Source organism: Triticum dicoccoides, chromosome 5B, assembly GCF_002162155.2.
Source record: "Triticum dicoccoides isolate Atlit2015 ecotype Zavitan chromosome 5B, WEW_v2.0, whole genome shotgun sequence".
Taxonomy (NCBI): Eukaryota; Viridiplantae; Streptophyta; class Magnoliopsida; order Poales; family Poaceae; genus Triticum; species Triticum dicoccoides.
Window position 1 is genome coordinate 401487774 of NC_041389.1, and position 11912 is coordinate 401499685.

Below are 11912 nucleotides of genomic sequence, written 5' to 3' on the forward strand. Positions count from 1 at the left end.
AAAAGGAATATCAAACGGAGTCCAAACGGAATGAAACCTTCGGGAGCATGATTTTTGGAACGAACGTGATCCAGAGGACTTGGAGTGCAAGTCAAGAAGCATCGAGGAAGCCACGAGGGTAGAGGGCCCCCCCCCCTACTGGGCGCGCCCCCTATCTCGTGGGCCCCTCGGGCGTCCAATGGCCTACTTCTTCCTCCTATATATACTCACGTACCCCGAGAACATCAAAGGCGACCACGAAAACCTAGTTCCACTGCCGTAACCTTCTGTATCCACGAGATCCCATCTTGGAGCCTTCGCCGGCGCTCTGCCGGAGAGGGAATCAACCACGGAGGGCTTCTACATCAACACCATAGCCTCTCCGATGAGTTGTGAGTAGTTTACCACAGACCTTCGGGTCCATAGTTATTAGCTAGATGGCTTCTTCTCTGTTTTTGGATCCCAATACCATGTTCTCCTCGATCTTCTTGGAGATCTATTCGATGTAACTCTTTTTGCGGTGTGTTTATCGAGATCCGATGAATTGTGGGTTTATGATCAAGTTTATCTATGAGAAATATTTGAATCCCCTTTGAATTCTTTTATATGTGATTAAGTTATCTTTGCAAGTCTCTTCGAATTATCAGTTTGGTTTGGGCTACTAGATTGATCTTTCTTGTAATGGGAGAAGTGCTTAGCTTTGGGTTCAATCTTGTGGTGTCCTTTCCCAGTGACAACAGGGGCAGCAAGGCACGTATTGTATTGTTGTCATCGAGGATAAAAAGATGGGGTTTATATCATATTGCATGAGTTTATCCCTCTACATCATGTCATCTTTCTTAATGTGTTACTCTGTTCTTATGAACTTAATACTCTAGATGCATGCTGGATAGCGGTCGATGTGTGGAGTAATAATAGTAGATGCACGAAGGAGTCGGTCTACTTGTCACGGGCGTGATGCCTATATACATGATCATGCCTAGATAATCTCATAATTATTCACTTTTCTATCAATTGCTCGACAGTAATTTGTTCACCCACCGTAATACTTATGCTATCTTGAGAGAAGCCACTAGTGAAATCTATGGCCCCCAGGTCTATCTTTTATCATATAAGCTTTCAATCTACTTTTATTTGCATATTTACTTTTCCAATCTATATTATAAAATACCAAAAATATATTTATCTTATCATATTATCTCTATCAGATCTCACTTTCGCAAGTGGTCGTAAGGGATTGACAACCCCTTTATTGTGTTGGTTGCGAGTTCTTGTTTGTTTGCGTAGGTGCGTGGGACTTTTGAGGAGCCTCCTACTGGATTGATACCTTGGTTCTCAAAAACTAAGGGAAATACTTACGCTACTATTGTTGCATCACCCTTTCCTTTTCAAGGAAAACCAACGCAAGCTCAAGATGTAGCACACGCCACAGGGCACACTCGGAAGCGTACTGCACGGTGACCTTCTTCTCCTTCTCCACGGCTCGCTGATCCCTCCTCTTGGCTGATTCCCCGTCGAGCTTGGCGGCCGACGCCGGCGAGAGCTCCGACCGCGGCTTCTTCATCACAGGTTTCTTCTTCTTCGCCACGGGTCGGGCAACATGTGGTGGGTCGCCAAGATTCGCGTCGTCGGCCATGGTGGATGGAGGGAAGGGGAAGGCCGGGGCGCGGGAGAGTGGATGGCGGGGCGTGGGAGCGTTTTGGAGGGAAGCGAGGGAAAGTGCCCGTGTGTGCCATCGACGAGCGGGCCAGGGAAGAACAAGGGCGTGCGTCCCGGCCGTCCGCGCGCTGTCCGTTCGGGAAAAACCTATTTGACGCATTTTGCGTCAAAACAGTCGAGGAATCGCACATGGGAGGCGAGCTAGCGAGCGATTTGGGCTGGCCCAACTAGAAGTGCACGTACAGTTTTGAGGTTCTGGTTTTAGGAAGCTTCTAGAGAATTCCCATGCGGTTTTTCTGGTTTTGGGAACCTTCTAGAAGTTCCTGAACCAGCTTTTCTTTTTTCCTTCCTTTTTTCTTTCTATTTTTCGTTTTTCTTTTTCCTGTTTTTTCCTTTTCTGTCCTTTTTATATATTTTTGTTTCTTTTTTGGTTTTTTTCTTCCAGTTTTCCTTTTTCCATTTTTTTCTTTTTTCAACAAATTTTCTGGAATAAAAAAATGTTCCTATTTATTAAAATTGGTTCATTTTTCCAGATTTTTTTCCTGTTTTCAATTTTTCTTTAGAAATTCCAAAAAAGATTAGTAGTTCAAATTTTCTTCACTTTTTTTCAAAAAATGTTCAAAAATTAAAAAAATATTAAAATTTCGGACTTTTTTGCATTTTCTAATTTTGTTCAATAATTCAAAATATGTTCACGGATTTCAGAAATGTTCCTGTTTTCGAAACAGTTCAGAAATTCTAAAAAATGTTCATATTTCCAAAATTTGTTCGTAAATTTAAAAAATGTTCAGGAAATTAATTAAATTTTTGGAAAATTGTTCGCGTCTTGAAAAAATTGTTAATTTTTTTAAAAATGTTCCTGTTTTCAAAATTTGTTCATGAACTCAAAAAAGTTCCCGTTTTCAAAATTTTCCACAAAATGAAAAAATGTTTTGGAGAATTTCATAATATATTCGTGTTTTGCAAAAAATATTCATAATTTCTGAAAATGTTAGAGTTTTTCAATATTTGTTTATGTTTTTTGAAAAATGTTTGAAAAAGTTATTTGTGGTTTTGAAAAGTTCTCGTTCTCCATTTGTTCCTTTTTCTAGCAAAAAATGTTTGAGATTCCCAAAAAAGTTTCAAATCTTTAAAAGTTTGTCTGCAAATTTTGAAAATGTCCATTTTCATAAATGTATCTACTTTTGTGAAAAAGAAAACCACGTTTGAAATTTTGAAAAAAGTGTATTTTCTTTTGCCGCGTTATGTTCATATAATATGAGCTGGTATTTTAGATAAAAAAGTCTATGAACACAGTGGCTACCAATGTTGGTTCACTCGTGTGTTCGAATCTCATAGATGGACATTTTTGGGAATTTTTGCGAGCTGCTCTTTCTATTTTATTGTTGTGTTCGCTTCACTAGCACTAGAGACAGCTCGTCGCGGTGGATAGCTGCTCTTTCTATTTTAACGTATTTTACTGTTGCCGCAGTAAGCGGCGTACAGGAGGTCCCGTTCGTTTGGCCACAAACTTGGTTCAAACTTGGGCCGGGAATGGGTCAAAAGCGGACAGAAAACGGACGACTGCGGCCGCGCATTGGAAGGCCTGCTTTGTCGGTTTACCCCCAAACGGAAGCGAGCGGATAGGATGGGGTCGCGCGTTGGAGTTGGCCTAAGCAAAAGTTTGACCATAGTTTTGGTTAGCAAAGTATCTGTTAGAACAGACTTTAGCTATAACAAAATATACAACTAGTTTATAGATGATAAAATGGCGTGTTGCGTACCGGAACCATGACGAGCGGAGAAAGGGACCAACACCACAAACGAGCATCGGAAACCATGGGCTGGTTGGCAGGTATATCTCGGATCACCCACCAGTCATTCAAAGCACTAGCTTGGAGAGGAAGATGGTCGTGTGGGCCCAAAGTGCAGGGTCAAGAAAGCAGAAAGAAGGAAAGAAAGGACGGAGAAAAAGACTGACTCTCCACGTTCTTATCTGCAGCCGGTTTGCTCCTGCTTTCGCTCCGCCCGCCGGCTGGCAGCGAACCGAATCCGGTACTGGCAGTACTCTCCGGCGCTAATCGCAATGATTTTCGCAGTAGGGGTCTTGGCTTCTTCCGCTGATCCTCATCTACAATGCCGACTATTTAGGGCCGCGCCGCGGTAGCAAGGGTGGGCGCACGGACAGACTCACTGCCACTTCACCGCTCCCCCCCTTTCCCCACTCTTCTCCAACCCCCGGACGGAGGTAAAGAACCCAAAAACCCTCATTCCCCCTCATTCTTCCTCATTAATCGTGTCGTGTGAGATCCGGGCATTTCTTCGTTGTGGCTCCTCTGCTCCCGGATCCTGCTTTGCTTGCTGGGTAGGGATGGCGCGTTCTTGACGGCCCAAGCGCATCGATCTTCCCCTCTGTTTTTTGTGTTTTGTTTTTCGTTTTCCGTTCTGTGTTCTTGTTTTCCCTCTCTGCTTCTGCCTGCTTCTTCGTTTGATGTAGTCTCTAGTCTAGCGCCCAATCTTTGCGCGTCGTCGAGGTCCTCAACCCGCACCTCCTCTCGCGCAATTTCCCCTTTGATTCTTTCTTCTTGTTCCGTTGCCTTTACTCTCTCCGTCTTTTTTTTTTTTAAGTTTTGTTCCAAAAAACCCTAATGTCGAGGATGGATTTCACCCTGTTTTTCTCCACACGCTGTCTCTTTCTTGATGTCTGGTGCGACGACTCCGAAGTCTGGTCGTCCTCGATCTCTATCCACTGCAATTTCCTCGTAATTATAAAACTAAAAAGAATTGGAAGTTACTGCAGTTTAGTCGTTTGGACGAGAACTGTTGGTGCTTGTGCTAGTTGCTCTCAGATATCTTTTCCCTCGTTGGAGTGTAGCACCAAATCTTATAGGGGTGTCTTTTCCCTAGTTTTCTCCTTGGATAATCAAATTAACTACTTTTTCATGGGTGCTTGCTGCCGAAATTGCTCAACTTTTTGTGTGGTGTGAGTAGGATCGTAGAATTTTCTGCCGATTGCCTGTCAAATCAAATTATAATGATAGCAAGAAACACTGTTGCAGTCTTTACTATCTTGTCAATGTCCAACTGACTTTTCCTGTACGCTATTGTCTGCTGATTTGCAAAGACCTTATAACCATTATACATCCCTGAAAGTGTTTAATACTCAAACATGCAAGTAGGGTATTAGTCAATGCTTAGGCTCATGCAGGCACTCCCTGATTGGTTCTGCTTTATGTCTGTACAATGGGATAATTGAGCATGATGCCGGCTGTAGCACGTCTTTCTTATATATACCTCTTTCCTGCCTCATTAATCACCCCACCTTGTCATTTGAACCTATCCTGGTACGAGCCAAGCATTCTTTCTTGTCTTGCATACTTGCATACTTCTATTGTCTGCTTTGCAGTAAACAAGTTATCGAGAATTACTTTAAGATTCGATATTGTTCTATATGATGGGGTTAATATTGTTACATAGTTCTTTTTGCTTTCTTGTTTTCCGGAGCTCTAGCCCGGAGCTCTAGCCAAAGCTCCAACAATTATGCATGCTAGTCAGCTCTGAAGGCTTGTAATGCTTATGAACGAGTAGTTGCTATTTTTTGTGTGTGGTGGGAGTGGGACCATATAATTGTCACCAATTGCAATTAATCCATTGGAATCAATAATGATTGCAAGAAGCACAGTTGCAGTCTTTAGCATCTTATCATTGTCTAGTCTACCTGTTCTGTACGCAGTTGTCTCCTTAACAAATAGCCTAAGCCATTGAAAGTGATTCATATGTTCTTAAGTTAGCTCAAATGCCCAAGTGGGCGATTAGTGAATTGCTTAGGATGCGTATACGCTTGCTGATTGGTCTCATTGGTCTCCATCCAAGTGGATACAGATAACAATGGGATAATTGAACAGGCAGTAGACCTGTAGTGCGCCCTTGCTTATAAGGCGCATTGCAGATGCCTGTCTAATAACTTGTGAAGATCCACCCTGTTTCTAATTTGGCTCTATCCTTTTACCAGCTGAGCATTTCACTTTTGCCTTGCCAATTTAGATTTCGACTCAGGCATGTTCCGTTGCATTCTTCCATTGATTGTTAGTATTGTTTTCAAGAATTGTGAGTTCCTTTGCTGTTCTGTTCTTGTGGTGTTCTACAGAAAGCTCTTATAGTTATGTATGTTCATCTCTGCAGCCTTGTAATTTTGTGCAAACGAATTAAATCATTTTGCTCAAGTAAGTTAGAGATCTCAGTTTTGTTCACTGAGAAAATGAAAATCAAGCATCGGTAAAGCTGGATTTAGAGTAAATAGCTTTCTTTGGGTATATCTCTAGGTGTTTAGAGGCACAACTGTTTGTTTTGTTGGTCGATATGAGCATCATGCAACTTCTGAATGAGTTTATAAGGCGTTTGACTTTCCACCTATCCTGAGTCTAGGGATACTTGTTGATTTAATAATGTGTGAAAATTTGGACGGAAGCATTTTTTGTCATGTAGTTGCTATTGGTGATTTACTTTTGGAAAAAAGAGTTGATGGTATTATGCATATCATCATTGTAGACATCTTTCTTATTACTTTGTTGATCTTATGATTTATGAAATATCCAGGTGCTGCCGGAGCCCGGAAGTGATCGGAAGCCTGCAGTATGGGCAATCTGTGCTGCTGTGTTCAAGTCGACCAGTCTACCGTGGCCATCAGGGAGCAGTTTGGGAAGTTTGACAGTGTGCTTGAGCCAGGATGCCACTGCCTGCCTTGGATCTTTGGGAAACGTGTAGTTGGCCATCTCACACTCAGGTTGCAGCAGCTGGATGTGCGCTGTGAAACTAAGACAAAGGTTTCTCACTTTATCCTAACACCCAGTTACAAAATGGATGCTTAGATGTCTTTTATTTCTAAAGAAAATGGTGCCATCGTTTTTGTCCCAAAAGAAATTTCAAAGCTTAATGTTGCATCTTATAGTAGTAGGTCTTTGTGGGCTGTAAATCACATAAATCCCTGTTTAGAGAAACATTGCTTTTCCTGTTAACTTCTATGTAAAATGAACGGCACTGAAAATTGAATATAAAATTATATTGGTAGTTAGTTACTCCCTGCAACTTCTAAATTTTAGCATTTTGGTTTGCCATCTGGATATAATCCTAAAGTGACTGCCACATGAGACTAAGAAACGTTCTCGTATAACAATACTTACTAATTATTAATCCTTTATTGCCGTAATTAAGTTTCCAAAAGGTGACAGTGCCATTGATGCTGTGTTCTGTATTTTCTTCTGCTATTAAGAATTATCGTGATGTTGCTGACATGTGAAGTTCTATAGGACAATGTGTTCGTCACTGTTGTTGCATCGATTCAGTACCGACCTCTGGCTGGCAAAGAAAGTGACGCATACTACAAACTGACCAACACAAGATCCCAGATTCAAGCCTATGTCTTTGATGGTAGGGTTTCTTGGACTACGTGAAGAATTCTATATGTTGTTTCAGTAGCTTACTACATTCATATCATCACTGATACAGCTGAATGTAATTTGTTCAACAAATCCCACTATTCCTGTATCCACTAATTTGGGGCACTGATTGATATCTGCAGTGATCAGGGCAAGTGTTCCAAAGCTCAACCTGGATGATGCTTTCGTGCAGAAGAACGATATAGCAAAGGCTGTGGAGGATGAACTTGAAAAGGCTATGTCGGCATATGGCTTTGAGATCGTGCAGACCCTCATTGTCGACATCGAGCCAGATGCGCATGTCAAGCAGGCGATGAATGAGATCAATGCAGGTTATTTGCTAAAGGCCTTATGTGATGAAAGTTGGACGCTTGTACTTAAATCTGGCCTCCATCATACTACTGACATGATACTTGTGCCTTTTGCAGCTGCAAGGATGAGGGTGGCTGCAAACGAGAAGGCGGAGGCTGAGAAGATTGTCCAGATCAAGCGTGCCGAGGGTGAAGCAGAGGCCAAGTACCTGTCTGGCCTCGGTATCGCCCGCCAGCGCCAGGCCATTGTGGATGGCCTGAGGGACAGCGTCCTGGGCTTCTCAGTCAATGTGCCTGGCACCACTGCAAAGGACGTGATGGACATGGTGCTGATCACCCAGTACTTTGATACTATGAAAGAGATTGGCGCGTCCTCCAAGTCCTCTGCGGTGTTCATCCCCCATGGCCCTGGTGCGGTGCGCGACATCGCCACGCAGATCCGTGACGGTCTTCTTCAAGGCCAGTCTGCCTCTGACAACTAGTAGTTGGCTTCGCCGGCATGAACTTTGAAGCTGGTGGTGGTTTGTGGTTTGCTAGCTATTGTCTAGAGTACTGTCTAATATGATGCATGCCGTATTATTATGAACTTATATGGAACCATATGTGGATCGTGGCATGCCATGCCTTAGGTTGATGTGCGGTAACAAAACCTTTAACCTTGTGGGAATGCAGGATGATACAAGTGTGTTATGAAATGTTGGTAATGAACTTGATCTAATGCTTTTGCCTCGTTTATTTTGCCTTATAGTGCTGTGGTTACATATTTTTCATGGGGGATTTCTTCTTATGTCTTTCCTGTTTTGCGAGAGATGTTTTTTCTTTTCTTGAGATTACACTTGTGCCGTTGTGCGTACCATATGTTTATAGAAGAGGAGACTATGATTACGATTGACGCCAGAACAATTGCAAGCTGATTGTTAGGGCCAACATCACACCATAGATACAAAGGCTACCCTCTGATAATACTAACACCTCTTCCAAGAACCACATGCACAGCTTAAAATCAGCAACAAGCTTGCTGACCAACATAGCCTCGTAAACCTGTTCTGAGTGGCCGTTGGGAATATGCCCCGGACATGTATCCACCAATCATGAAGCCTATTGAGTTTACTGGGCACGCCAACCATTGGAAAGAGCTCAGAAAAACATGCCCACCACACGATACCTGGCGTAGACACATTGGATGAGCAGATGGTAGCCGTGTCTTGGTCTTGTAGGCATAGGTGGCAAGGCATCATGTCGTCCCGAAGCCCATGTCTACTATCCAATCGGAAGTCCAAATGTGATATCGAAGGTGTTGAGTATCGTGATTATTTAGAAAATATTGGATAGCGTAGGATTTATTCTACCATGTCTTGTACTTCAAAGAAATCATGTAGATATCAGCCTAACCCCGATCCACAACTCTAGCCGTCGCCGCCGCTTGCGCAGCGCGCCGCCCCGGGGCGGTCGATCTTCATGATCGTCACCAGGGGCCGCACCGCCTGTACCTAGGATTCGGCCGCCAATCCAGTTGATCGGCTGTCCTAGAGAGTCTTTTTCCGATTCTTTGATCCGGATTTCTCTCTCTCGCCGATCGTCTTGGTCGGCATTTCTTTTTAGCTTTCCGATCTAAGATCGGTTTGCATCGCCCGCCGCCGCCCGTCAACCCTCACGCGCATCTATTCCGACTTCAGCGTCGACTCCACTGGCCTCTTCTTACTTCTTAGACATGGCGGCCTCAAGCGACACGCAGCAACTCATGTCCGCCGTACATGTGCCTGTCCGTTCGCCCGTCGCTCTGCGCCGGTCGTCGTCGCCATGATTGGATCGGGTTCCTCCATCAATCTTCATCCCGCTCGGCTGCATCAGGCCGCTAGGCCTCCACGCACGTGATGCGTCCACTGGTTGCGTCATTGATGCGCCACCTTGCACCCCGCTCAGGCATGAGCCGCGCGCGTGCATCGGCCGACGTGTCTGTTCGAGCGTCGCCTTAGTGGCTCGACCCCTTCATCACCAAGCCGCGTCCCTGACCTCGCGAGCGATCAGTTGGTCCCCGACCCGCGATCCGCCCCATCCGCGCCGCACGCTCGATCTAAGCCACTTGCGCGCGCCTCCACGGGTCCCGTTAAGATCGTCCCCGACTCCAGCGCGCCCCTCAAACGACCGAGCAGCGGGCTGATGTTGCGTCGCCCCGTGGTTCTCCCCGCTGCTGCCCTAACCCGCGCACCCCCACCGCGTCACCCTTCGGGCCGTAGAGCCGTGGCACGAGGTCCACACCGCCGCCTCGAGGCCATCCCCACAGTTGCACTGGCCCGCATGCTGCCGTTGTGTCATCCCTTCAGGCCGTAGGCCATGGTGTGCGGTACATGCCGCCACCGAAAGGTCTTCCCCGCCATTATCCCTGACTCGCGCCCTGCCGCGGCATCGCCCCTTTGGTTCATCGTGCCGCGACACACAATCTACTTCATCGTCCCCGCGTGTCGACTTCTACGTGGTATGAGTCGTGCCGCCTCCCTAGGCGCGGGAACTCCATCGTCCGCGCACAGTGTTCGTCACCTCCCCTCCACTTCCTCCTTTGATCACTCCCATTTCTCCATCGTTCTTATTGATTGAGATGCCTCCATGACGAGAGAAGTAAGCTCTTTCGATCCCTCCAAGTGGTTCTAGTCAAAAAAAACTATGGTTTTGATGCATTTTTTGGCATAAGAGGAACCCCAGTTCATCTAGTAGGTTTAAGCTTTGTTGATTCTAAGTTTATTTAGAATGATTCGGTATGATGGATGTGTTGAAGATGAACCCTAGTTCATATTGTAGTTTTTAGTTTTATTGATTCTATCGAGTTTGAAGATGAACCCTAGTTCATATTATAGCTTTCTTTACAATGGTTCATTGATGTTTGATAAAATATAATTGATGTTGGTTGAATATGATGGATGTTGGTACATGATTCATATGCATCTAATAGAATTGTTGAATATGAGGGATGTTGGTAAATCATTCATATGCATATTCCAATGTTGTTGATTATATCTTTATTATAGATTTATTTACAATTGTTGATTATAGCTTTATTTAGAATCATTTGAACATATGCATATTCCAATGTTGATTATAACTTTATTTAGAACATATGCATATTCCAATGTTGATTATAACTTTATTTAGAACATTTGATATGATGGATATTCCAATATCCAATATTCATAAATGATTCATATGCATATAAGCATATTTGATGAATGAATGAAGAATGAAGAATGAAGAATGCATATTTCAATGTTGTTGAATGGATGTTTGTTGATATTTGATGGAAGAATTAATGTTGTTGATTAGATTTTTTATTTAGTTAGTACTATATTAGTGGATTATATGCATATAGAATGAATGTTGATAAATAAATGTTGTCGTCAAAAATTTAACTTGAATTGGCAATTGTTTTCGGAAGACCCTTGATCTGAACATTTGATGTGACCTCATATACCATCGCTAATGATGTCGTTAATATGGCTGACAGAGGAAGAAAGAAGAAATATGTAGTACCTGCACTGCGCCAGAAAAGAAAGGAATATTTTCTTCATAGTGCCAACCGGGCTGTACACGACCTGAGCAAGTTTTATCATGACAGCAAGAAGGTGACACATATTCTTATTGGAGAAATTGCAATCCAAATTTCACCTACAGATGAAGTTGAGCCCAAGTTCACACTGGTGGAAAAAGGGCCTTTGGTCGCGGTTCGCAACTGCCATTAGTCGCGGTTGCGCAACCGCGACCGAACGGGCGCGACTAAAGACCCCCCCCTTTAGTCGCGGTTGCTTAAGAACCGCGACTAAAGGCCCGTCCACGTGGGCGCCAGGTGGCCGTCGGGGCGGAGGACCTTTAGTCGCGGTTCTTCTGGCCAACCGCGACTAAAGGCCGCCGCAGGTTTAGGGTTTTAGCCCCCCCCCCCTAAACCTGTTTTCTATTTAATTTGTATTGTTTTATTTCTTTTGTGCTTTATTTTAATTTTGAAGGAGTTTCATATATTCTACGGTACTACATACATGCATATGAATGTACAATTTCAAATAAATTTGAAATTAGAACCAAAAAGAATTCAAGAGGAATATACAATATATATTCAATATCATCGGATGACCATATACAATTTTGAACAAGTTTCCATACATGATTTAATGCATATAAAGTTCTACGTCCTCGTAATAGTGTTCTCCTTTAGGATGGAGGACTTCCCTGCTGAACCATCCAGCTAGTTCCTCTTGAAGTGGTCGGAAGCGAGCTTCTAGACTAAGCATCCACCGGAGGTTATTCCTCTTAGCATTGGTATCACTCGGAACCCGCTCAGAGGTGTATCTCCGGATCATCTCACAGACATAGTATCCACATAGATTGGTCTCCGGTGGCTGAATATCCCCAGCATTCTTAGCCTTTAACATTTTGAATTCTAGCTCTTTTTTGAATTCACCGACCTTTGTATCTACGAACCGTCTCCAAACCCTACGAGGCAAAGAAAATTAAATGAACAAGAGAGTTATTAATTAGTTACTTGATATTAGGAAATGAACGAAAT

The 11912-nt window shown here is 43.7% G+C and overlaps 1 protein-coding gene across 2 annotated transcripts; it reads left to right on the forward strand.

The window, feature by feature from the left end:
* The first annotated feature begins 3689 nt into the window (after window positions 1–3689).
* On the forward strand, window positions 3690–8085 carry LOC119309488 (hypersensitive-induced response protein-like protein 1). 2 transcript variants are annotated; one of them, XM_037585477.1, is made up of 5 exons: window positions 3690–3865; window positions 6214–6440; window positions 6924–7044; window positions 7196–7384; window positions 7481–8085. In XM_037585477.1, exons 2-5 carry the CDS (start codon window positions 6252–6254, stop codon window positions 7843–7845), a joined length of 864 nt encoding a protein of 287 aa, XP_037441374.1. In that variant the 5' UTR covers window positions 3690–3865; window positions 6214–6251; the 3' UTR covers window positions 7846–8085. The 2 variants fall into 2 exon arrangements, with proteins under 2 accessions (XP_037441374.1, XP_037441375.1); XM_037585478.1 differs by lacking the exon at window positions 3690–3865 and adding an exon at window positions 3896–3982.
* Window positions 8086–11912: the final 3827 nt, after the last annotated feature.

Bases quoted from the DNA above. Each gene is read 5' to 3' on its own strand.
- LOC119309488 (XM_037585477.1), top strand. From the start codon at position 6,252: ATGGGCAATCTGTGCTGCTGTGTTCAAGTCGACCAGTCTACCGTGGCC. The intron at 6,441-6,923 runs GTTTCTCACTTT...GAAGTTCTATAG, and splicing joins GCTGTGAAACTAAGACAAAG to GACAATGTGTTCGTCACTGT. The intron at 7,045-7,195 runs GTAGGGTTTCTT...TGATATCTGCAG, and splicing joins TCAAGCCTATGTCTTTGATG to TGATCAGGGCAAGTGTTCCA.